Raw genomic sequence first — 27,717 nt, 5'->3', positions numbered from 1 at the left:
TCCTCAGTATTTTCTTAAGTGTACAAAGGATTACTGAAACCAGAGAGTTTGAGAACCATTGCTTTATAGTATTCCATTGTATGATTATACTGCAGTTTTTTTTTTTTTTTTTTTTTGTGGTACGCGGGCCTCTCTCCGCTGTGGCGTCTCCCGTTGCGGAGCACAGGCTCCGGACGCGCAGGCTCAGCGGCCATGGCTCATGGGCCCAGCCGCTCCGCGGCATGTGGGATCTTCCCGGAGCAGGGCACGAACCCGTGTCCCCGGCATCGGCAGGCGGACTGTCAACCACTGCGCCACCAGGGAAGCCCTGCAGTTTTTTTTTAAAAACTTTTTATTTTACATTGGAGTACAGTTGATTAACAATGTTGTGTTAGTTTCAGGTGTACAACAAAGTGATTCAGTTATAAGTATCTATTCTTTTTCAAATTGTTCTCCCAATTAGGTTGTTACAGAATATTGAGCAGAGTTCCCTGTGCTATACAGTAGGTCCTTGGTGGCTGTCCATTTAAAATATATATACTACAGTTTATTTATGCATTCTATTATATGTTTGAGTTGGTTCTACTTTGGAGCTTTTATGAATCGCTATGAATGTTCTTGTACATGACTCTTAGTGTACATATAGACACATTTCTTTTGGGTGTAAACTTAGAGGTAGAATTGCTGGATCATTGAGTGTGCCTGTGTTTAGCTTTCCAAAGTAGTGGGACCATTTTATTTTACATTCGTATCAGCAGTTATGGGAATTCTGGTTGCTTTACATCCAAAGAAGTCATTTTTAATTATAGGAAGAAATTAGGGGACAGTTATTAAATTCACATCATGTTTATTTATAAGGCATTGTATGGCAGCATAGCAGCAGGAGTAAGAGCATGTTCTTTCCCATTAGTTATAACTTGCTTTCAGTCTCATTTGTGTCTGATACTAGCTCTGAGACTTGAGCCAATTACTCAATCTAAGTTCGAGTTTCCTTATCAGTAAAATGGATTGATTATAGTAAATATCTCACAGGATTTGTTGTGAGGATTAAATGGGATACCAGTGAAAAGCACTTAGCATTTGGCCCTGTCAATAAGAAAAAATAGGCTCAGATGATTACAGTGAATGAAAGATAGAGGAAAGCACAAAAAAGTGCCCCCCTCCCCGCCCCCATCTCTTTTTCTGGCTGTTTATTTGTATCCTTTATCACACTGGTAAGCATAAGTGTTTCCCTGAGATCTTTGCACTGTTTTAGCAAATAAATCCAAGGGGGAAGAGGTCATGGGAACCTTTGACTGGGACAGAAGTTGTGGGTAATCTGAGGACCTACTACTTGTGATTAGCATCTGAAGTGGAGGGCAGTCTCAGTTAAGGCTGAGCCCTTAACTTGTGGGATATGATGCTATCTCCAGGCAGATAGTGTCAGGACTGAGTTAAATTGTAGGATACTCAGTTGGTGTCACATAATTGCTTGCTTGGTGTGGTTAAAACCCCTCCACATCTGTTGTCAGAAGTGTTGTGAATGTGGTAATAATGTGAGAGCAAAGGAGAAACACGGGAGGAAGACTAGTTTTTTCCTTCTCACTCTCCAAGGCTGCAAACATATAGTCAAATTCCGTGTTCATAAGTTACTTAGTTCCTTCCTGCCTTCTTTCTTTCAGTGTAGATATAGTATTTGTTTGAAATGTACTTAGTTCCTTTGTTTCACCTCCCCCCCATTCTGACTGATTTAAATCAATTTTTTGAATATGTATGATGTTAACGTGTTTCAAAAGTCATAACTAGTGTCCACTGGTAGATGAATGGATAAAGGGGTGTGTGTGTGTGTGTGTGTGTGTGTGTATACATGTATACACACACAGTAGAATATTACTCAGCCATAAAAAAAGAATGGAATCTTGCCGTTTGTGACAATATGTGTGGACCTGGAGGGTATTATGCTAAGTGAAGTAAGTCAGACAAAGACAAATACTGTATGATTTCACTTATGTGTGGAATCTAAAAAACAAAACAAATGAACAGACAGCAGAACAGTAACAGCATAGATACAGAGGACAAATGTGGTTGCCAGAGCAGAGGGAAGGGGGAGGTGGGAGTGATAAGTGAAATAGGTAAGGGAGATTAAGAAATAGAAACTTCCAGTTACAAAATAAATGAGTCATGGGCATTAAATGTACAGCATGGGGAATATAGTCAATAATACTGTAATACCTTTGTATGGTGACACATAATAACTAGACTTAATGGTGATCACTTTATAATGTATGGAAATGTAGAATCACGGTGTTGTGCACCTGGAACTAACAGAGTGCTGTAGGTCAGTTATACTTCAATTTTAAAAAGAAGTCGTAAGTATATAAAAAGTTATACTCAGAAGTGTTATTCTTTGCTTCCACTTCATCTTCTCCCCTTTTGTAGGTATCCAACTTCATTTTCCCCTAGTTTTATTCTCCCTTTGTTCCTTTTTGTAGCAAGCCAGGTACATGTGTTTTATTTTCCTTTTTCCTTACACACAAAAAATTGCCATATATGCTCTTTTCTACTTTTTATTTTCACTTTATAAAATCCCCTAGAAATCACTCCAAGTGAGTTCATAGATTTGTTCCTCATTCTTTTTATAGCTGCTTAATACTCCATCGTGGCTATGTACCACAGTTTATTCAACCAGTATTCTGTGCACAGCAGGATTTTTAAGGAGATGTTTACACATTCTTGAAAATGATTAAGAAATGGAACAAAACACAAATAGAGTTTGAGTCTTTAATGCATTTTATATTTAATTAATTATACAGTCAAATAAACTATAAAAATTAAAATTCTGTAGTCAAGAAAACCAGGAGGTTTTTTTATTATAAGCCCCAAGGATAATAGTCAACTGATGAAGTGTGAACTGCAGTTCGTTATATTTGTTTTTTCCCCATTTACCAGTTTATTGCCATCCATTAGTTATAACTCTGAAAGAAGAAAGTGAGGACTAAATGACAGAGATATTCCAGATGAAGATCAATAATTTTTATTCAATTTAAAGTTTACCAAAACTAGGGATAGATAGCTTTGCACCTTCTAGTGCCGTCACTAAGGAAAAATTAACTGACAGGCAGTGATAGTATAATAGCAGCAGCAAAAGAACAAGGGTAATCCAGAACTGGATAAGTCTTTGAATGATCAAGGTTCATTTGTATTATAAGTTGGCATCTTTCTATAGGGATAGATGTTTATTTCTGAGGTAACTTTGCCTTTATCAAGTTTATAAATGTTTAATACTTGTTGAATTAAACAGTAATTTTGTGAGGTACTTCAGGATTCATGTAGACTTAATTCAGGAAAACTTAAGAGTCCTGATTGACAAAAACAGGTGCAACACAATATCTGTAAGTAGATATATAATTGCAGGTAAACAAAAAGAAGGCAAGGTTATGAACACATTTTAAAATATATATATTCTAGTTAATGGAAACTGAAAAAATTTTGTTTAGTGAGGAGGAAATCTACATTGTAAACATTCTAAATTTAATACAGTATTTTGGTAAACAGTGACAATCAGTATTTTATCAAAATTTAATATTCAGGAGAAAATCAGTTTCTAAAATATTAAGATATTTTAGAGTATTGTTAATGACATTTTTCATAAATTAGTTTTTGGAATTTATTCTGGCTGTTAGTCTTGTGACAAGCCTTATGATCCTATTGTGGATATTTACACCTAGGTGAGCAGACCATCATGAGGTTTTTTGTTTGTTTACTGAGCCAGTTTTTTCCACTGTGTGGCACTAGTAGAAACAGACTTGATTTCCCTTAATTCCTTTTAGGAAAATTCCAGACAAGCATGCTTAACTAGGGAAGTTCCTGTTCTGACATCAAAATAGCACTAGATCAAAAATCAAGAGATTAGAGTTCTCAAGCCCACTCTGCCACTAAGAAGTCGTCGGCCAATTTAGGCCTCATTTTCTTGTTGGTAATGTGAGCAAATTTATTTGTGTGTTCTTTCAAGTCCCTTTTCTAATATTTTTTGGTAGCTTGTACAGAACCATTTTGGCTTTGGTAGGAATTATGGTCATGAAGTATATATTAAGTATAATATTTTTTACATTAAGTAAGGTGTATGTATATGTGCAAAAGTGATGAGAAAGTAAAGAATTACTAAAATTTTAAGAACTTAGGATGGAAAGCAGTTTGTGATAGATATTTTATTTTCAGAATTATGCTGCATGTAAATTCTAGGACGACAGCCACGTACTCTTAAATGGAAGAAAGTCCTGTGATCTAAGAGCAGAGAACAAGATAAACTTGAACCCTACCTTTTCGTCTTGGACCTTAACTTGTAGTAATGGAAATGGATAACAAGCAAGATATTTACAAATCGTGGTATATGCTATGAAGAAGAAAAAGAGTAGTGTGATGGAAAGTAATTAGGGGAGGGGGGAAGAATATTGATCAATACGAGTATATTCAGGAACTGAGACATGAATGTTGAAAAGAAGCTAGTTAGACAAAGACCAGGCAGTTAGAAGGAAGGTAAACCACCTTGAGATGAAAAAAGATTGTTATGCCCAAGAAACAGAAAGAAGGGCAATGTAAGGGCAGGATCCAATTGAGGGAATGAAAGAGTAACTTGAGATGGATTTGGGGAATTAGGGCAATCATTTAGGGCATTGACATTGGTAAGAAGTTGAGATTTTATTCCAAGTGCGATGAGGAAACTATTGAAGGGAAAATTACTTGGTGTAATAAACATTTTTAAAAGATCACTCTTGTCTGTGTGTGGAAAGGAATTAGAGGGAAGCAAGAATGGAAGCAGAGTATAAACAATAATGCAGGAGAGAGATTATGGTAGTTTAGATAAGGGCAGTAGCATTCAATGGAGATGGAAAAAGTGAAAGGAATTGGTATATATTTTGCAGAAAGGACTGACTGATGGGACTATATATGGGAGGTAAGGGGAATATTCTCAAATAATAAAGATTTTTTAAAATATTTAAAATTAGTCTGTTAAAACAATATTTAACGCCAGTGTTCTACATGATAAATATTTTCTTGACAATTTTATCATTTTTATTTTACTTTGTTCATTTTTTTGTTTGTTTTTAGGCTTATGCCTCTGGATGTGATGTTGTTATACTGGGAAGTGATTTTGAAAGACTGCAAATAATCCCAGGAGCTAAACATGGAAATATTCAAGTAGGATGTGTAGATTGTTCAATGCAACAAGGCAAGGTTTGTAATCTTGTGGTGATATGAGATTTGTTTTGAATATGGTTTTTGTAAGTATAGTCTCTGAAGTATCTATTTCCTATTGAATTAGAGACTTGCTGTGTTTCCAAGACAATGTAGCTACAGATTTCTTTGGCTCTCTAAGATGCACTCTAGAGAACAAAATTCCTGACTCAGATGTATCTTAGAGATTGTCAGGAATTCTGTTCTCATATAATCTTGAAATATAGCATAGTTTTCTCCATGAATTGACAAACAAATGTAATATTACCTGTAGAATAGGTGTAAAGCTTACTTATTTAAAAATTGATTGGATTGAGGGAAAGGAATGACAATAAACTTCAGTCTATTTAGAAATAAACCCTGAAAAGAAATTGTTGTTAGAGTCCTTTTTTGTCTGTAAACAGGTAGTTATCTCCTTGTAACTTCTAGATAAACTTTGTACAAAAATGAACATAAATTGATAATTTTTTAAATAATTTATTCCAAGTCTATAAGAAAAATGAAAAATTTAATTTGAACTTCTGTTTACACATGGAAAGTATAAAGTTACCTTGAAAGTAAAAAAGCAGCAAAAACAAAAGAAACAGGGCATGGGCTTCCCTGGTGGCGCAGTGGTTGAGAGTCCGCCTGCCAATGCAGGGGACGCGGGTTCGTGCCCCAGTCTGGGAAGATTCCACATGCCGCGCGGAGCGGCTGAGCCTGTGAGCCATGGCCGCTGAGCCTGCGCATCTGGAGCCTGTACTCCGCAACGGGAGAGGCCACAACAGTGAAAGGCCCGCGTACCGCAAAAAAAAAAAAAAAACAAACAAAAAAAGAAACAGGGCATATGATTTAACATCAGGTTAAATACAGTTCTGTATAGTACCAGAGTTGGGAGACTTATAACTTACAGGCAGTATAGTGTATAGCTTAATATAGCACCATATAGGCATAGATGACCAGGCCTAGGTACAGTTGCAGCTAGACTAGGCTGAACTTTGCAAATTTAATTTTTTTGGTAGATACTTAATTCATGTATATTGTTTGTGATTCTACCAGAACATTTTGTGTGAGAAATCAAAATGGGCCCAACCTTATTTTTTTTAATGTAATCATTCCTAATAAGGCTGCCATTCTGAAAAGTTACTTCTTGGGACCTAGTTTAAAGATACTCGTAACAAAGGAGTTTCAACTCTTGTAGTCTTTGCCTACTTTTTGGACTACTGTTCTTTTTGTTATTCCCGTGTTCCTTCCTTTCAGTAGAGTTACAGGTATCTCATCTGTCTTTCTTTTGTTCATGCCTTTCATTCTCACTGTACTACGAAAGTGATTTTTATTATGGAATGCTAAAAATCCTTGAGACTTTTTCCCCTTTCTCTTCATGTTTGTTTGATCTCGTAGCTCTGTAGTTCTGTAATCTTGATTGTATATAAAAACTTACTTATACCATTTAGATTCACATAGGGCTTGTTAATGTTGGAAATCTAATTTTAGAAATTTTCAATATGAGTTATCTTTTAATCTATATTACATGAAATCCAGGTTAGAATGAAGAGGTCATTTGGTTTTATAATTATTCTAATAAAGGGTAAATTTCCTTTGTTTCACAGATAACAGTATACTCAAATGATTCCTTAAGGTATCAAGATGAAAATTTGTAGATTTTGGTACTTGGGATTTCTGTTTACCTTTTAGAAGGAAATGCTTCTTGATACCATAGGCATCAATACTTTATCATTACTGTTTTTTTATTTGTAGTACTACCAGATTAATTTTCCTAAGAAAATTCATCTGCATTTGACTTGTTATTCATTTGCTTAAAACCATTCTTAGTTTCCCATGAACTTAGAAAAGTTCAAATTGTTCACCTTGGTTTGAGACCTTATTTAACCCACTCACACTTGCCTTTTTGGCCTCATGTCCATTTTTCTCTCTTCTACCTAGGCTGGTGCTCAGTCACCTCCCAACATACTTTACCTCTTTTAATATTTACACTCGTGGGGACTTCCCTGGTAGTCCAGTGGTTAAGACTCCACACACCCAATGCAGGGGCCCCAGGTGCAATCCCTGGTCAGGGAACTAGATCCTGCATGCGGCAACGAAGATTTCACGTGCCGCAACTACGACCCGGAGCAGCCAAATAAATAAGTATTAAAAAAAAAGATGTACACTTGTGTTCATACTATGCCCTATTTCTAAAATTGAACACTCACTGCAGTTTGAAATTCTATCCACATTTAAAGGCGCAAACTAAATACTCCCAGGTGAAGTCAGTGCAGATGATTTCTACCTTCTAAGATCTCCTCAGAACACTTTAAAATATCCATTGAAAGTTTTTTTTCCATAAGTATGTTACATCCTCATTTCTTACTGTCTTCACTAGATTATATGTTCTTATTTTTATCCCTGATCATTCAATCTATATATCTGTCTGATTTCTGATGTTTTAATATTCTTCATTTGTGACTCAGTCAAGCTATAGTAGTAGCTACCTTATAAAACAGAGCCAGCAAGAGTTATGCTTCATTGATTTAAGAGTAAATATTTGAAAGGTACTCAAATAAAATAGAATATTGAAAAAATATACTCCTTAGAGAGTTTACAAAGGAATAGATCTAAGTTTTACTTCTAAAAAGTTAAATATACACTGACAGAATTCTGAACTTTGAAGACAGATAACCTAAAAACTTGATTTTTAAGTCACGTCAAATTCCATACTTGACAAGGAATACATCAATACATTTTCTTCTGTGAGGAAGGGAATTAACATTTACTATGCATCTTATATAGATAATTCTTTACCAGATGCTTTACAAATGTTATTTTAACCCTCAAAATAATCCTATTAGGAAGATAGTATTATATATACTGTAAATATAGATAGAAACTAGGGTTCAGAGAGCTTAACTTGCTGGTACACAGTGACAGCACTGGAATTCTGATCCAGATATGGTAGTCCCCAAAATTGACATTCTCAAGTATTGGTGAAAGAAATTTTGTGTTGGGTATTTTTTAAGTTATACTGTTAATTTCTTTTGTCCTTTTGATTCATAAGTAAGTTAACATATCCATAAGTTTTCTTTCTTTTTTCTTTTTAAAAGATTGCAGCATCCTATGGAAATGTTGTATCTGTTTTTGAACCAGTTAACCTACCGAAGCAAAAGAAAAATTTGGTCAGTAATTCATCTTTTTCTCTTAGAAATGAAAATGTGTTGTGTATTAAAAGATACCATTTTTAAGAGTACAAAATTAGAGTGATCACATAAATCAGTATGAATTATACACTGTAATTAAAGACAACATGTTAAATGCTACTTCCTTATTAAAGATGTATGTTTCATTGAAGTAGAATTAAACTAAATTGTGCATATGAATTATCTTGAAATGCTTTTCGTTTTTTCCATCTATCATTTTTTTCTTTTATTAAGTATTTGAAGAGCCAACAACTTGAAACTTGTCAGTTACTTTATTGCTAGTGGCAAACATCATTGTCCAGTCATATGTGGCACTTGTTCTTTGTTTCTGTGATCTACTTTTAGGTAGTTTTTCTGCTTTATATATTTTGTTCTTAAAGTGACATGTTTTAATTGCAAAGTCTTAACCTACCCCCTGAACTTACTTTCTTGCACTTATTATATCATGTAATAATTGTTAGTGGGTCAGTGAATTTTTTTTTAATAAAGAAACTATATTCAGAAATAGTTCCTGAGAGTTGGTTAAAACTTTATAATTTATAAATATTGAGGTTATGTAGTAGATTTCTTGGGTGTTTAGATGCTCTTAAAGATAACAGTCAGAACAGGCTGTTTTATCCATTTCTACTGAAGGTTAAGCTAGTGATTTGAACCATGTGGAAGAAGATCAGCATGGTGTGGTCTAAAGAGCATTGTAGTAGGAGTCATAGGACTGGTTTATTTCTCTGCTGCTCTGTAGCTATTGAAACTAAGCAGGTCAACCTTAAGAGGCTCTTTGCTCAATTCCGAAATTGGTTAATGTTTGTTTATTTTTGATGTCAAAGACTGTGGAAATGTGTTAAATGTAAAGAATTAAACAGTGTGTCAACAATAGATTTACCTTATATATCTTTTAATAGCTTACATTTCATTTTCACTTAGCTCATTAGTATCTTACAAATTCCCTCTGACTTAGTTGGGCAGCTGTTATTTCTTTTTTATAAATAAGGCAACAGAGACCCCAAAATAAGTGACTTGAGCAATGAAACAGCTATTGAGCCCCAGAACTAAGAGAGAAACTAGTTGTTTTGATTCCTGGGTGTGAGCATTCTTTTTCCTTACCTTGTGTTAATGAAAAATATTTTCTCTGGGTTAATTGATATCCATTTTAAAATTTCATGGAAGGAGAGTCCACATTATCTCCTCATTTCTATTTGTGTTTATATATTACCTAATGAATCCAGTGTTAGAGGCTCTCACACCCTTATGAGTTAGTAACTGATAGCACTAAAAACAAATTTTAAAGGTGGTTGCTCCATCCAAAACACTGTATTTCAAATAATACTCAATAAGTATTTGTTGAATGAAATAGCTGACTTTAAAAAAAAAATCAGTTTGTTATGTTAAAATGCCTTTATTGATAAGGGTAGAATTGAGAATTTCAGGTTTTGCCCATTTTCTCTTGTACTAATTATAATTGTTTAATATAATAGTGTAAAAAATTCAATAAGAAGAGGCTTGTTTATTGGTAGGCAGCACTGACTTTGCAGAGAGGGTGAAAAAAAAGCCTGATGAATAAAGGGAAAATTGGATCAAATGGAAAAATCATAAACTTGGAAGATGCACAAAATCTTGAATTCCAGGATATAGTCTCAGAGAATCCTTAGAGCCTCATAAAAAATATTATATTCTTTTATTTGTACATTCTGGAATATTCTTTTAAGATGGTGGTTCTTCACAAGAGGTACACTTCAGAATCACTAGTTGATATGTGTGTCCATATCCTGCCCTGAGGAATTCTAAATGTGTAGGTGTGGGATTGTGCCTGTGTGCTTGTACATCTAGATCTAGAGGGAGTTCTGATGTGTGCTGTGATTGAGAGCCATTCCTGCAGGATAGTGTTTTATAAAAGCATATTCTGCAGGCCACCTGTATCAGAATCACCTGGAGATGTTGGTTTTAAGTACAGATTTCCTGTGCCCAGTTCCGGACCTTTTGAATCTGAACCTTTGGGCATGGGTCTTGAGCATTTGAATTTTTAATAAACATCTTAGGGTGTTTTCATACTAAAGTATGGGAACGACTACATTAAGATAGTGTTTATGGATCTCAATGTATTAGAGGTTAGAGAAGTCAACTTAGTAGGCCACAACCTGAATTTAAAAGAAAATGAAATATAATACAAAATGTTAAGAGTGCATCACATGTATTAAGGGTGAACTTAGATTGCATTTATGTGTGTTTATATGTGTGTTTGTTCTGGGTTATAGTGCAACATGTGTTTCTTACTGGTTTGCAGGTTAAAAAAGTTTGAAAAATATTGCTTTAAGGAATGAAAAGCCCTTAAATTATGTAATGTAAGGGAAGTGTTAACATCTTATTCTTAATTTTCACACATAACCGTACGCCCTCAGGTGAAGATGAAACTTTATAGAGGAGGAATCCTCAAATAGCAGACACAGACATATTTAAAATTAAACCTTTGTAACTATAATAATAATAAAGTAATAATTATAACTTTAAAAGGCTGAGGTTAATATATATGTTGTCCTAGTTGGCAGATACTTATTGGTTGTTTAAATATACTAACGACAGGCTTTTGGACTTCTAGGAATGGATGTTCTCTCACTGATCTCCTCCATCACATATTCCTTATTTTTCTTGACAAGCTGAACATTTTATTCTCTTTAAGTATGACTACATGGTCAATTATACCTAAAAAAAATGAGTACATGTATTGTTAAAAATAATTAGTGTCAGTATATACATTTGACAGAAAAGATGCCAATAATTATTGACTAAATGACTTTTTAATTTTAGGAATTATATAGTCAGTGGCAGAAAAGTGGCCAATTTTTTCTGGACTCAATAGCACACAATATAACTTGGGATCCTGCAGGTAAGAATACGAGAATAATTAACTGAAGTGAAATAACACTTGTCTAGGCTATTGCTTTTTTTTCCTACTTTCATGTGTTTCAGTTCTGCTTTGTGTGAAATGGTGGGGAACACAAAAGTAAGTAAAACAGGTTGTGCTATTTTAGAGCTTATACTGAAGTGAGGAAAATATGCACCATAATAGTGTCCAGCTATTGTAGGAATACCTGTTGTTTTGGGAAGGAGACACTAATTCTTTGTGGAGAATCAAAGTTCCATTGCAGAGGAGCCTTTTGCCATGAGAGTAGATAGATTTTGACAATGAAGGTGGGGATAGGTTGAGGAAGGAAAAAAGAAGTGAATTCTAAGAAGAGATAATGTGTATATGTATCAGTTATCTATTTCTGCATTAAAAAATCATCCTAAAGTCATTTTTACCAATTTACCAGAGTGAGCAAAGAGGAACAAAGAAAGAAAGCACAAGATATATTCTAGTAATGGTTAGTACTTCATTGAGGCTGGAGTGAGTCTGGTGATGAGATAAGAATACAGCATATATGGAAAGCCTTTACAGTCATGTGAAGAATTAAAGAATTTTAATTTAATTCCTTTTAATTGTATAAAATGTATAGGTTTTTGAAAATGACTAGTGACAGGCTAAGATTTATGGTTTTGCCAGATTTTTCTGGTAGCAGTAACTTAGAATGATCAGACACAAGAGGAACAGGAAGATAAATACTGTATTATCTATAATTACCTTTGGAAAGTATGCATTCACAGTAGTTTGAAAGAGAAATAAGAACTTGTTTCAGTGCCTTTATCATAGTAGGTGCTCAATTAATATGGCGTGACTAATGAAAGGAATACATGGATGTGAAATGCGTTTAGGTAGTCGAATTGACATTACCTGACAACTGGATTTCACATTATTCTGAGGGTATCTTTGATCACAAGAAGTGTGATATGTAGGAGTTAGAGATAGTGGAACATAAGTTTTATTTGGATGTATGGAATTTGAGATGCTTGCATATCCTATAGCAGTATTCATTAGATCGTTAGAAATTTGAATCTAAATTTATGAAAGAAGTTATCTTTGGAGCATAGAACTAGAAGTCATCAGTTAAGATAGATAAAATAAATTTTAATATAGTAGATAAAATGGCTGAGAAAAAATGTTAATTTAGAATATGAAGTTCAGAACCTTGGGAAATTATTTTAGAAGGTAAAAGATTATCTTAGATTAAATAAAAATCACGTAATGTTTTAAGATGTTTTTTCTCATGAGATTGATGCTTACTAGCTGGTAGCCTACAGGTATATTTTATGCATACAGTGAAAAGAGTAAAAATTTGTCCTGGGTTCAAATTTGGTATTTAGTACAGCACTTTGAATATAACTACTCTGGATAGGGTCGCTGATGTCCAGTTTATGCCTGTTTCCTCATAAGATTATTAGCAGTGTCACCTTTACTTTCACAAGTGTTCCTATTTGGATGATAAATTATATGGTTACTCTGATAGCACTACAATTTATTGTAATTATTTGTTTACCTTTTTTTTATTAGGCAAGGGCTTAGATTCTATTTTATTCAGTATTTTATTTATCTTTAGGGGTCCATCATATATTAAGCTCTCAATAAATGTTTACATATGTGACTACAAGTTTTGTGATCATGAGCAGATTACTTAACATATCAAGAATGGTTAACTCACTTTAAATTAAGGTAATATCTATTTCACAAGATAGTTTTTTAATGATCAGCTATGGTAGTATATATGAAAGTACTTGGTACTTTCTGTAAAAAGGTATTTATGTAGGTACTTACCTATAAAAATATTGTTAGCAAGTGAACTGGCTACTTGAAGTCTCATGAATAACTGTAATAAAAACATTTATTATTTAAATTGAGTGATATTTCTTTAGTAATGACATAGTAGTTGCCTGGAATTTTTGTACCTGCAGTCTGTGAGTACTAATTCTTTAGAAGGTAGTATTGATATTGTTATTGATATTGACAGTATTTTAGTTCTTCTAAAATCATCATTACAGAGTAGTATTAGAAGATAACTACTTATTTTCTTAACATATCTAGTAGTGACTTGCCAGTGTTTCATGACCATTATCTTTTAAATCATGATTTATTTAAAATTCACATAAAAGTTTATCATTTTTCTTTTTATAATCAAAAAGTTTAAAATTTAAGTGGTTTGGTTGAGAAATGGGTTATTACTGTAATATAGGGGAGCTATTATTACTTTTGTAAATGAACTTTGTAATTATTTATATAAACAGATTTAGAATATATTAAGTGAAATACTAGTATTTTGGTTTTGATGAATATTTACTTATTAGTATATGCCAGGTATTGGGATATAAAGAATATTTTTCAGATGGTGCTAGTAAACTGACTATAGTGCCTTTGTGTTGTCTCCAAACGCACTATTGCATCTTGCTTAAATCATAAGACTTACTATTTTAGACTTAATGCTTTTTTTTTTCCTACTTTGATATCTATACTTCTGCCTTTCTGTTCAAATCAATGTATTATGCCATACCTTACCTACTTTTGTTTCATTCCATAACTGGGATGAATTATTTTGTATTCTATATTAATTTCTTAATCCTTCATGGGTTACCTTAGTTTCACCTTTAGTTTATGTTAAAGAAAACTTGTCAAAACTGAACTTATAGATACAGAGAACAGATTGGTAGTTGTCAGAGGCAGTGGGCTGGAGTAGGGTGGGGTGGGATTGGGGAGAGTAGATGAAATAGGTGAAGGTACAAACTTTCAGTTATGAAATAAATAAATCCTGGGTTGTAATGTATGACATAGTGACTATGCTTAATAATTCTGTATTGTGTATTTGAAAGTTGCTAAGAGAAAGTAGATCTAAAGTTCTCATCATAAGAAAAACATTGTAACCATGTGTGGTGATGAATGTTAAGGAGACTTATTGTGGTGGTCATTTCACACTGTATACAAATATTGAATCATTATGTTGTAACCTGAAACTAATACAATGATACATGTCAGTTACATCTCAGTAAAAAAAAGAAAACATATGTATGTTGCTAAGCTAAACAGTGGAATGATAACCATATTTAAATGGAATGTCTCATTAGTATCAATACTTTCTGGGCTGTTTTTATCTGTCTATAGGACTTTCCACCTAGTTGCTATTATTTATTGAGCTTCTGCTAAGTGCCTAGCCTGTGCTAGATATGTAATACATATTATAGCTAATTCTTACAACAGCTCTACACAAACTTCTAATTTTATAGGTGAGAAAATTGAGACTCAGAGGTTGCCCAACTCGATCAAATTCACATAGCTAATTGAGTAACTTATTTGGGATTTAGACACAAGGATTTCTGATCTAAAGTCAGTGTTTTGCCACAGACTCACTTTTTAAATAAAGTGATCTTTCCAGAGCGATAGAATGCCTTATTTATTGTCAGCTTTTTGGCCAAAATTGTACTGCTTTTATTTTCTTTGATAGCACAATCTTCCACTCAATTCCCCAAGTCATAAAGTTGGAATCTGTCCTTGAAACCTCTTGTATCTGTTTTTTACTTGGTGTCATGCCATGAAAATTCTGTTCTTTTTTTTGAAATGGCTTTTAAATCCATGCTTATTACTTTAATATTTGATTCAGATCCTCATGATTTCCCATCTGTATTTATTATAGTCATTTAACCAGATTTCCCAGCGTCTTACATTTTTCCTAATCTTGCCTATCTCTAGAGTTATAAAGAATCACAATTTACCCTTCTTTGTTTACTGGAGTTTTTGAAAGTATGGTGTAAATTATGGATTATCTCTCTAGAAAAATGCACAAAGTATACCTATAACTTTTGCATGTATGTCATTGGAAGGGGGTTTATGGGCATCTTACGTCCATCTGTTGACAGCCCCTCCCAGTTGAGACCCCTTGTTCTAAAATACAGATACACTTATGTAAACTACACCCCCCCAAATAAAACCTTTAACTTCCAGCTACCTATAACAAACTCTGAACTCTTTATGAACCTCAAAAATGCTTCACAATATGATCCCTTTTTTCCAAACAGTTCTTTTTCTAGGTCTACTACGTACCTTATCCCTTAACTATAATGAGATTATGAGGCATTCTCTGGAATATATTTGAACTTGCATGTTTTCATGCTTCTGTTCATAATATTTCTCTACTGGAATGTGAACCCATCATGAAAAAGGACAGTCTTTCATTTCTTATTGTATTGCCAGTGCCTGTTACAAAGAAGATGCTCATTAAATGTTTGTTGGATGAGAGATGATAAGATCTGTTCCCTTTTTTGTCTTAAGTTTCTTCAACAAAGTTAAAATATAGCCTTACTCCCCCATACCCCAAATCTCTTTTTGTTATTTGACTTTTTAAAAAAGTTGTATTATCTTTATAGTATTATATAAAACTCTTGAGCATGTACTTAACTCACTAATTAAATACCTAAATAGTAATTGGTGAATGATATATATATATGCTATTATTTTTTTTGATATATATATATTTTAGGCAATCGTCTTTTAACTGGTTCTAGCTGTTTGCAACTGTGGTCCAGTGCTAACTTGGAGAAATCAGCTGAAGATGAAAATCCAGATAAAACAGATCTTAACTTTGGGGATTGGAGATGCATTTGGCATTGCAAGTAAGCAATTAATTAGGGGATTAAACCAATAAACCTGTTCCATGTGGTCTTATATTATAAATGCATTTTAGTTGGTGTAAAACCATACTAACATAAAAAGTATTGATTTTGACATGCCTTTTCTTATATACAGAAGATTCACCATTTCCCATGTTCTGCAGACCCTTTTTTACTTTTTTAAAATTGTTGAATAAAACAACTAGGAAGAAACATAGAAATGTGTTAGGCCTATATGAAGATAGTTAAATAAGAACTTGCTAAATTATACAAAAGGAGACAGAGACACCTGTCATGATTTTGAATGGAAGTTTTCCTATTTTGAAGAAGTATATTTTTCCCAGACTAATCTGTATGTTGAACATCATCCTTACCAAAATCTCATTGGAATTTCTACTTTTGAGCATAGTTCATATTTTATTTAAAAGGACAAATATGGGAAAATCAGGAAAATCCTGAAAGAAGAAAAGAATGAAGATATACAGTATAGTAAAATGAATTCTAAAGCTACAACTGGTCAAGCAGTTTGTTGTTGATACAGGAACAGATAGATTAGGGTCCAGGGTTAGACCCAATTATACTTGGAGATTCAGTATATAAGGTGGCATTTTACATCAGTGGGGCAACTTGCTAGCTCTGTGGAGGAGAAAATGACGTTAGAATCTCTTTCATACTTGGCACCAAAATAAATTTCAAAGGAAGAAGAAGCAATATCTATACAATGAAAAAATTTTAGAAGAAAATATCGGTGAATTGTCATAGTTTAATACTACCATGTCCAGTATGATAGCCTCATTTCACTTGAGCCCTTGAAATATGGCTAGACTTAACTGAGATGTCCTAAAAGTATAAAATGAACACTAGATTTCAAAAACTTTGCACAAAGAAAAAAATGTAAAACTCTTATTAATTTTAATTGATCACACATTTAAATGATAATGTTTTTGATAGATTAGATTAAATAAAATATACTTAATTTCACCTGTTTCCTTTTACTTTTTTAAATGTCACTACTAGGAAATTAAAAATTACATATTGGGCTAACATTTATCATTTGTGTTCTATCACTGTTGGATGAGAAGTGCTATTTTAGAGTTATGGAAAAAATTTCTAAGTATGACACCAAAATTAGAAACTGAAAGGAAAGAAAAGGAAAAAATTAATAGTTTTGTGTATCAATAAAAAATTTCTGTAAAGCAAAAAGACCATAAGGAAAAGAACCAAAAACTTGTTGGGAAATAATGTGCAATTTTGGGTTAATGCCTTTTTTAAAAGGAGGTCTTAAAAATTAACTAGAAAATAACATATCTCAAAAGTAAACAAAAATGGACAATGAAGAGAAAATTTTTTTGAGAAAAATTTTAAACAGTAGTACATATGAGTAATGAGCATATTAAGAGTTGATTGACTTCACTCAAAACCATAAAGAAGAGAATGAATAATACCTATTACGAGTGAGTAGAGAAAAGGTATTCTTATATACTCTTAATAAGGGCATACAATTGGTATCATCTTTCTAGAGATCAATTTAGAAGTATGAATCAACAGGCTTAATTTTTCTTATGCCCTTTAGATAGCAAGTCCAAGTTTCTTTCATTCATTCAACAAATATTTGTTGAGTGCTTATCATGTTCCAGACAGTGGTAAAAGCGCTTAGAATATAGCTGTGAACACATAGGGGGAGATAGACAATACACCAGTAAATCAGTATGACAGGATGTTAGGAATGGCATTCTTCCTGAGTCAGTTTTACATATTTTTAAAAATTTTATTTTATTTTTTAAAATTTTGGCTGTGTTGGGTCTTCGTTGCTGCATGCGGGCTTTCTCTAATTATGGCGAGCGGGGGCTACTCTTCGTTGCAGTGCGCTGGCTTCTCATTGTGGTGGCTTCTCTTGTTGCGGAGCGCGGGCTCTAGGCGCACGGGCTTCAGTAGTTGTGGCTCACAGGCTCAGCAGTTGTGGTGCACGGGCTTAGTTGCATGTGGGATCCTCCCAGACCAGGGCTCGAACCCGTGTCCCCTGCACTGGCAGGCGGATTCTTAACTACTGCGCCACCCGGGAAGTCCCCTAAGTCAGTTTCATATGAAGCAGTAATAGGGTATAAATCAGATACTAAAGTCAGAGTAAGGCAGACCTCCTATATGTATAGAACATACAAAGGAGATTTCAAAGGAGCTGGTTCTGTGTTTTTTTGCACCCCCTCAGACAGATCATGGGTGTTAAAAAGGGTTTACATGTAGAGAGGAAATAAGATTTTGCAAAGATAGTTCTTTAGAAAGAGCTAATGGGGGAGAGAAGAACAAAGAAGTGCTATAGTGCCTTCACTGCAGATCTAGTAAGGGGATTCCTTGGGTTGAACTGAGAATTTGAAATGTATTTCTTGCATTTGGGAGAGGGGAAGGATATTAAGTTAAATCATAATCAGAGTTATACAGTGGGAACTTGGACTAGACATACTAATTGTTTATTTGAGGTGGTTTGTTATTTAAGTAAGCAATAAAGCCTTGGACTAGAAACTATGCCAGTTTTATTTTAGAATCAACTGAAGATTACACTAACTGGAATACATTTCAAAGTTGGGTTTGATCATACATTTGTGGTGCGTTTAGAACACTGCTTATACCTGTTAGATAAGGACCAGTAGGTACGATAGAGAATAATTAAGTAGGGTAGGGGGAAGAAGAGTAGAGGTGACATTTGAGTATAGACCTGAAGGAAGTGAGTGAGTAAGCTATGTGTGTGTATCTTCTGGTGAAGAACGTTGTAGGAGGAGGGAACTAGTGCAAGGCTCTGAGGTAAAAGTGTGTGTTACCTTGTGGCTGGAGTAAAGTGAACAAAGTAAGGAGTAATAGGGGAGTCAGGAGTCAGCTTATAGGTTATTGTGAGGCTTTTGCCTTTTATTTTGAGTGAGTTGGGAAGGCCTTGGGGGTTTTAAGCAGAGGGTGTGTTGAGATCTAGTGGATCGGCCAAAAAGTTCGTTCGGTTAGTGAATACGTTCAATAATGTTCTTCGTGAAAATGAAAAATGTCTCTTATTTTTACTTAAAACCAAACAAACTTTCTGGCCAACCCAGTCATTCTCTTTTAAAAGAACTGCTTTAGCTACTGTTTTAAGAAAAGACTGTAGGGGCAACAAGGTCACGATCATGCAGACCAGACTTTTAATTATTTGTTTTAAAGATGTCCTTAGGATTAACCAGATGCATAAAAATGTGTGTGCAAAAATGTTCATTGTACTACTTAATGTTCATGACATATTTTAAAATAAATATTACAAAGCAGATTGTAAATATGGCATCAGTTTCCATCTCCTTCCCCACACCCTTCCACAGAAAGTAGATGGAGAGGGAATATGGAAGAGGTCTGGAAGTCAGTGTATTAAAATGTTAACAGTGATTTTGCATGGGAATGAGTGTTGTGGTATTGGTGAAGCTATGGATGATTTTATTTTCTTCCTTTCACCCATTTGTATCAATATTTTCTGTTATGTATTTGTAACATTTAAAATCAGGGAAGGGACTTCCCTGGTGGTCCAGTGGTTAAGACTCTGCGCTCCCAATGCAGGGCAGCTGGGTTCGATCCCTGGTCGGGGAACTAGATCCCGCATGCCGCTATTAGGAGCCCGCATGCCGCAACTAAAAGATTCCGAGTGCCACAACTAAAGATCCTGCACGCAGCAACGAAGATCCTGTGTGCCGCAGTAAGACCCGGCACAGCCAAACAAACAAATAAGCAAACAAATATTTTTTAGAAATCAGGGGAAAAAAGTTATTTTTATTTGGAATGAAATGTGACAAAATATCTCTTTGGCCTGCTTTACAAATAAATTTAGGATGAATCTATCTAAGCATGAACTTGGGTAAAGAAAAGGAAAGCAATCATAGTGAGAAGTGTCTTGAGATTAGTATATACAGGTAGCCAGAAGGGAAGGTGATGAAGGGAAATGAGCCGAAGCTCCTTGGAGAAGAAAAGACAACTATGTACCAAGTATGTTGGTGAACTTGGAAGGCCGAATCCATGATAGTTGCAAGTCTCCCATTAACCCATACATAATCTTTAATTATGCAAATGCTGCCTTAAGGCAGAATTCGTTTTAAAATACTGATTTACTGTCCTTGTAAATGTATGTTGGAATATAAGTATCTATGGCTCCGGAAATTAGGTTTCCAGATTAAAAAATGAAACCTTTCTTTCTCACATCCTAAGGGAATGAGACCTATGGCTCTTTTGTCTTAAGCTTTGAAGACTGACAAGTCAGGGCTTCCCTGGTGGCGCAGTGGTTGAGAGTCTGCCTGCCGATGCAGGGGACACGGGTTCGTGCCCCAGTCCGGGAAGATCCCACGTGCCGTGGAGCGGCTGGGCCCGGGAGCTATGGCCGCTGAGCCTGCTCGTCCGGAGCCTGTGCTCCACAACGGGAGAGGCCACAACAATGAGAGGCCCGTGTACCGCAAAAAAAAAAAAAAAAAGACTGACAAGTCATTCCTTACATGATTCTTATGCATGGATATTTTTACATAAAAAATAATTTTTATATTTAATATTAAGTTTTCTATTTTTAAATTTATTTTATATCAGATATACTTAAAAGTGAGTGTAAAACTTGTTTTATCACAAAATTTTCTATTTGAAGCAAATTGCTGAATATAGTTTAGAGAAGTAATGTTGCATTCTCTTATTTATTTTTCCTTGAAAATTATTTCTTGTCTGTTTAATTTACAGAACTGCTTCCCAAGTTCATTTAATGAAGTTTTCACCAGATGGAGAATTTTTTGCCACTGCTGGGAAGGTAATTTGTAAAAATACTATTGTCAAGTTGTGTTTATGGTATAGTTTGAAATGTCAAAAAAAATTAGCTGGCTTCATTAAGTTGAAAACATTTTCTGTTAAAAATGTTAAGTAGCAAAAATTGGCTAAATATTGTGTTAAAGGCAGTATGGTATAATTGAAACAACATAGATCAAAGGTAGATCTGGGTATAAATTTGCCATTTACCAACTGTTTGATCTTGGGCAAGTAGTTACTCTCTTTGAGCCTTGGTTTTCTCATGTATAAACTGAGAATGATAGTACCCACCTCATAGGTCGTTGATCATCAGATTAGTTTAGACAATGTATGTAAAGTGACTGGCACAGAGTCATGGATGAAGTATACTGTCAATAATCAACTATAACTACTATTTATGTTATCTTTTAGCTGACAGCTATATTAGGCTGTATTTACAGACTTTCTAGAAGGACATTTGTAACTTTTCTTTGTTATTACCTGTTTATTTCAGAATAATGTATTCCCTTGAAATTATTTTATGTTTAATCATTGGTTCACAGAGCACTTTACATACAACTAATAGTCTGACGTTATTGTTCCCATGGCTCAAAACCTGCAGACTAAGAATATGAGATATACCTTAAACCCTCAGTGAGGTTTTTTTAGGATAAAAGTAGAGCTGTTTAATCTAATTGACTTTACAGTCAGCTTTGGGAATGCAATTAATAGCTTAAGAACAGAACCTGGTACATGCTAGTCTCTCTTGTTCTTGCTTTCCTTCTCAAATTTGGAGATGCAATTTTGATTGTGCTTAGAATATTTTACATAGTAGTAGTTGCTAACTAGTTATCATCAACATTTTCTTTGAACATTCACATGGTAATTTATAAAAACTGTGTTTTCAAAAATCACCAGTCTTTTGAAGTCTGCTAATGGTAATGCTTTCTTATTTGGTATTTGGCTAAGTGGGCACGTGAAGCCCTAACTTCATCTTTAGGTCTTTCCTAAATGACTTTATTTTCCATACCAAATGGTAACTGGCGTTTTCCTTGAACCAACCCTTGCAAAATACACACATCCACACACATTAATTCTTAAAGAACAGTTAAGGAATGCTAGTAGAAAAGTATCAGAATCAGAGATTTTCTTCCTAATTTCTCCATGCCCAACTCCTCTTCACATCCCTAAGTTCCTTTAATTGGGGAGAAAAATCTTACTTTTGGTATTTGACTTAACCTTTAATTTAATTCTGATCTGGATGTTTTTTGTTTTTTTTTTCCCCTTAGGATGACTGTCTTTTAAAGGTATGGTATAATGTAGAAAACTGGCGGACATCTGTTACCTCTCCAGATAAAAGTTCAGAAAAACAATCCCAAGGAGAAATTGACTTTTCTTTTGTATATCTGGCCCATCCTCGAGCTGTAAATGGATTTTCCTGGCGTAAAACAAGCAAATATATGCCTAGGTCAGTGGATTAGTCATTTTTCCCATGTATTAAGAGAACATCATCTTTGTGACTTTAACTGCTTTTCTCACTTTGAGAATCATTCCTTTAGGATTTTTGCCTATGAAGATTCAAGTAATACTAGATCGTTCTTGGACTGCAAACCTCTGGCCACCGGTCAGCTATGGTTGACGCTTAAGAGGAGAGCCATATGAAAGGATAATTTACCTCTAGATCAGATATCTTTAAGTGACAGAGTTGTGCATCGTTTTCTTCTCTATGTTATGTATCCATTTCTTTCATATCTTAATCATTCTTCAAATTGCCATTTGCATCAACTTTTTCACATTTCACTCCCTTGTCCCTTCTATCTCCTCTGGTTTCCCTTTTTTTAATTAAAAAAATTTATTAAAAATTTTTTTTTAATTAAAAAAATTTTTTTTTTAAATTAATAAAATTTATTGAGAACATATACCATAAGGCCTCAAATATTTCTTTAACTCCACCCAGCATCTTTGAGGAGAAGTGCATGGGTTAATACATTATAATGCCGTAAACTAGGTATTAGTTTAACCTACACATGCATGCACAGACACACCTGTTAGTACTTTTTTTTTTCCTGTAGTCCTTGCAAGACTTGATAATCCTGTTGAATTTTTGCCTATATCTAGTAAGTTACAGAGCTATTGTATTACTTAAGTATAGGTAGAAATCCTTTTTGTTCCACATGGCCATTTTCAATTTGGCCACACTATGGATCAGTACAGGTTTTCCCTTATCTTTTTGTCATCTGAGATGTCTTAAGCTGATCCATGGTAGCATACCTAGATCATTTGTTGACTTTAGTTTTGCTCTTCTGAGCCAGCAGCGTATACCTAGATATTTAAAAAATTATTTTAGACATTTTTTAGAGCAGTTTCAGATTCACAGCAAAGCTGAAGGGAAGGTACAGAGATTTCTCACATAATCCTGTCCCCCACATATGCACAGCCTCCCCCATTATCAACATCCTCCACCAGAGTGGTACATTTGTTACTGTTGATGCTTATTTCAACACATTATTTTCACTTAAAGTTCATAGTTTACTTTGTGGTTCACTCTTGGTGTTGTACATTCGATGGGTTTGGATAAGTGTATAATGGCATATATCCATCATTGTTATACCTAGACTTTTTTGAGCTATTTTGGAGTGCAGTAGTTACCATTCTTCCTACCTCAGTCCTACAGTGTAACAAAGCATAGGAGTAGGACACTGTAGGTACAGTGATGGTTCTTTTGTTAGAAGTATGTTTCACAGTTTTTGGGCTAAGGGAGAGTGGTGTGGGCAATCTGTATTGTTAGCAAAAGCACCTTTACTCCAGCTTCACTTTAAGAACTGTTGCTCTAGTACCTCTGAGATCATTGCCCACACGTATAAAAACGTGTTTAGAATAGAATGAGCTATGACAAATGTAAAGTAAAAATAGCTGTCATCACAAACTGTTAACCTTTTAGAACTATCAGAAGATTACATTATTTCGGAGGCTGATTTCTTCTTCTTTTCCAGGTATTTTCATATGCAGCCAGTTAGACCACCAGAATACTAAAAATGAGGCTTGTGAAATATTTTATCTTTTGAGAGAGGACAGTCACCTCTACTCCTGACCTAGTTCACTTAGTGTTGGCGAAAGTGATCACAGTGGATACAGAGGCAGTACCTTAAACTGGGGCATTACGAATGCCCAGTGACAGCAAAAAGGCATATTAAGGGTTTTTTTTTGCCCTGCTTATTTTATCTCTTATCAACTAAATTCTGCAACATAGGGAACTGATACAGAGCTAGACTTTTCTGTTAGTTATGGCATCTTTTCAAGGTTTCCAGAATTTCAATTTTGGATCCATTTCATCAAAGAACCAGCTAATCTCCCTTAGTTCTTTTAGTTTTCATTTTTGTTTCACCAGCTGCCTGCAGATATATAGTGGGAAGGCTGACCCTTTCTCATGAGGATGAAAGAGATCCCATCAAAGACCATTATCCTTTCTGATATGGAATCTTAAAATTAAGATGCTTAACCAGATGGTAATACTTTATACAAAGGGCCTGCTGGCTTGAGAGAGAAGAATGGGGAAGTGTTTGTAATGAGCATGTACTTCTTTACAAGTTAAAAATTGGTGTATGTAGGACAGGTTAGGAGATCTGGTTATATCCCCCTAAAACGTCCAAAAGTTCGTTCTACATAACTAGTTTCAAAAGCATCTTAGCCTTTTGTTGCATTAACATAGGGCAGCTAAATAAAATAAAATAAAATAAAAAAAAGGACAGCTGTTGCAGACACTTACCCATCACATGGTTGCCCATATAAGGTCATTCATTTATATATATATATATATATATTTTTTTTTTTTTTTTTTTTTTGGTTGGGAGGGAGAGTGCTATACCTGAATATGATATGCTTATTGGAGAGAGAATAAGATACCGTGATGAAGTGAGGAAGGGGGAGGTATTGCCTGAGCAATGCCTCAAATACATCTGGATATTTCTTCTATGCCATGCTTATATTACCTGCCAGCTGTTTGTAAGGCGTGGCATTATTTGTAAGGCGTGGCATTATTTGTAAGGCATGGTGTCCTGAAGAGAGTCATCTGGGATCGAAATCCTGTCCATGCTTCTGAGTTTTGCAACTTTTTAGCTTGCTTTGTTGGTCTTGCCTAAGTTCTGTACCTCTCCTGATTGCTGTCTGTTCAGGCCTTTAGTCTCCTATCTTCTGCTCTTTCTTTATAAGCCTTCCCATTCTGCCATTTACTGATTGGCACTATGAACCTTGAACTTCCATATTGCCTTTTTGTATTTTCTTCTGTTTCTGTTTATTTTTAATCTCATTGCTACTGCTTGTGTGTATTTAAATGTACTAGAGAGAAACTAAGGGAAGGAGGGGAGGAAAAGGTCAGAGGGAGATAGAGGGAAAAAGAGGGAGAAAAATGAAGGAGGAAGAGGAGGGAGAGGCATAAGGCTGGGGAAAGGAAGGAGAAACAGAGGGTTTGGAAAGGTAAGAAGAAGGAGGGGCCCTAGGAAGGGGGTAGTGGTGAGAGGTAGGAGAGGTGGAAAGGGAGGGTGGGTTGGAGAACGTGAGAAGCAGAGAATTATAGGAGAAAGCAGAGGGAGAGAAGCCCAGAGAGTAGATGGAAAGGGGAGAAAGTAGGGGAGTATACACAGAGGGGGAGGGGAAGGGAGGGAGGTGTTAAAACAGAGGAGTGAATCTGAAGGAGAGAGCTACCAAGACAAAGCAAGCTGTTCTCCCTTTTCTTCCCCTTTGCTATTGTTCTTAAATCAAGTAGGTATGTTTGTTTTAAAAAGTGACTACTACGGAATATTTTAATTTTTTTCTTTAACTTACTGGGTTACTGGATAGAAACCTTCTACTGATTGTTCTCTTTTAATCAGATATGTTTGAATAAGTGTCTGTTATAGCATATTGCAACTTTTTTTTTTTTTTAATTTCCTGGGTTATCCAGTAGAAAGGTAGTCTTTGTTAATAGGGTTTCAGCCTTTGAGCTCTTGATGCTTATCGGATTTATTAACATATATGTAATTGTTTTGTTATTATTTTGTGGGGTGGCAAGACAGTAAATTCACTGAAAGTCAAAAATGACTAATGAAGGAGGTGGCTAAAAAATCATGAATTTTTCTATTGCACTTGACTGCTTTTGTCATATGTTAGGCAAGGAAAGAGTAAGTGTACTGGTTACTTTAGCTTATTAGTGACAAGTGCATGTACCTTTACAGGAAGTAAAAATGAAGCATTGTGAAATAATTCAAATAAACATCCACTGAATAAATCAGAAAATTTTAATAGAAGAAGTCAGGTTTTTTCCTTGTTTATTAACTGAGCAAGTATGGTATGATTTCAGTTTTTGTTCTTTAGATGTAAGAAGAATCTTAGATTACTGAAACAGGAACTACTGAGTTCCAGGCAGAAAAGAATAGGTTAGCAAGCATTTGCTGTGATGAAATCAAATACCCAACTCAGTTGTAATGGCTTTGACTAAATACACTACATAAATGTATATTGACATTTTCTTCATTGATACCTTAGTTGTGTGCATTTAAATAATTATAGAAACATTGTAGAATGTGATACTGTGGGAAATTTATACTTTTGCCTCTAAAATCTTTTTATTCCTTAGGGCTTCTGTATGTAATGTACTGTTGACTTGCTGCAAAGATAACATATGTCGTCTTTGGGTAGAGACATTTTTACCAAATGATTGTTTGCTCTATGGAGGTGACTGCAGCCATTGGACTGAACCAATTAATTTAACAAATAACTTCAAGAGAAATGCTTCCAGTAAAGAACGAGTTCAAAATGCTTTAGATGTGAGTGTTTTTGTTAGATGTTATTTCCTACAAGTTTTAAAATCTTTCGTACATGGCCTTTTTGGTAACATTCATCTTAATTAATATTCAAAGTTATGGATAGTTATGAAAAAACATATATGTCTTAGGAAAACAGTTCTGAGAAGATTTTCGGGTGTTTTTGGGTTCAACAAGTTTTCTTAAGGATTTTGTCTAGCATAAAACTGCCTATAATTACAAAGTTAACCTTAGGTTAACTGATGATAACAAAAGGATGATTATACTTGACTTAGCTAAAATAACGTAAATTAAGTTCTGAGAATGCAAAGATTTGACTGTAAAAATAATTTATTTTTCTTTCTTTAGCGCTTGGGGTGTTTGTCCTGTCATAATTACAGGAATGATTAGAGTAGTTTATCAGATTCTGTTCTACATTTGTTATCTTCCAAATCTCCAAGAACTTGAATTATTTACCTTACTAATTACTATAGTATGGAAAGTAAAAGCCAGTTTTTGGTGTTGGGGGTAATTCAACATAGACTAGTTAACACAGATTCTTATTATTATTTTCTTAATATTGAAAACAAGAAAGTGGCCTAAAAATGATTTATCTTTGAATGTTTTGTATGAATATGGAACCACTATTTCTCAAATTTAGATAGTATTCTAGTGACACAGAATATAATTAAGTATATATTGTGTAGAGACTCAACCACTGATAGAATGGTTATGTGTAATAATAGTTGAAAGAAGTCCTTGACTAGGAATCTGAAGACCTTTGTTTCACTTTTAGATGACCTTATGTTCTCTATAAACTATTTTATCATATGAAAGATGAGAATAACAATATTTGCATTGTCTGCATTATGGGTCAAATGAGATGATCTCTGTGAAAGTGCTTTGCAAACTATGAAATGTCATCCTAATGTATCATGGTAGTTTTATTCAGTGCTTTGTGGTCATAGGAAGTAAACTGAGGCTACAAAGAGAACAGTATGCATAGGGACATCATTTTCCACACACACATTGTAAACTTTTTTAGGTTTAGGTAGTTAATTCTCAGAAAATATTAAATAAAAATTTAAAGTATTGTGTGATGGTTAAAAGAAGAGTCAAGCAGTTTAAGTTCCAGGCTTATTCCGGGTTTCAATTTTGCTGTACAAAAATACTGCAAGATATTTGTACATATAAACTTATCTGAAATAGGATATATGTACTATCTAACAATCATTATGTAACCTATACATATATGTTTATGACAATACAGGCATTAGTTTTACTTTGTTTTGCAT

General features: G+C 34.4%; 1 protein-coding gene across 3 annotated transcripts in view; it reads left to right on the top strand.

Moving 5' to 3' along the window:
* DMXL1 (Dmx like 1) overlaps positions 1-27,717 on the top strand; it is a 132,943-nt gene that overhangs the window by 8,910 nt on the left and 96,316 nt on the right. For all 3 annotated transcript variants that reach the window (XM_032625990.1, XM_032625989.1, XM_032625991.1), the window contains exons 2-8: positions 5,068-5,193; positions 8,274-8,345; positions 11,166-11,244; positions 15,755-15,887; positions 20,604-20,670; positions 21,935-22,113; positions 26,257-26,446. In XM_032625990.1, coding sequence (XP_032481881.1) covers positions 5,068-5,193; positions 8,274-8,345; positions 11,166-11,244; positions 15,755-15,887; positions 20,604-20,670; positions 21,935-22,113; positions 26,257-26,446 — 846 coding nt within the window. The remainder of the gene's footprint in view (positions 1-5,067; positions 5,194-8,273; positions 8,346-11,165; positions 11,245-15,754; positions 15,888-20,603; positions 20,671-21,934; positions 22,114-26,256; positions 26,447-27,717) is intronic.

Source organism: Phocoena sinus, chromosome 3 (assembly GCF_008692025.1).
Source record: "Phocoena sinus isolate mPhoSin1 chromosome 3, mPhoSin1.pri, whole genome shotgun sequence".
Classification (NCBI taxonomy): domain Eukaryota; kingdom Metazoa; phylum Chordata; class Mammalia; order Artiodactyla; family Phocoenidae; genus Phocoena; species Phocoena sinus.
This window is presented reverse-complemented; position numbering and strand designations above follow the sequence as displayed.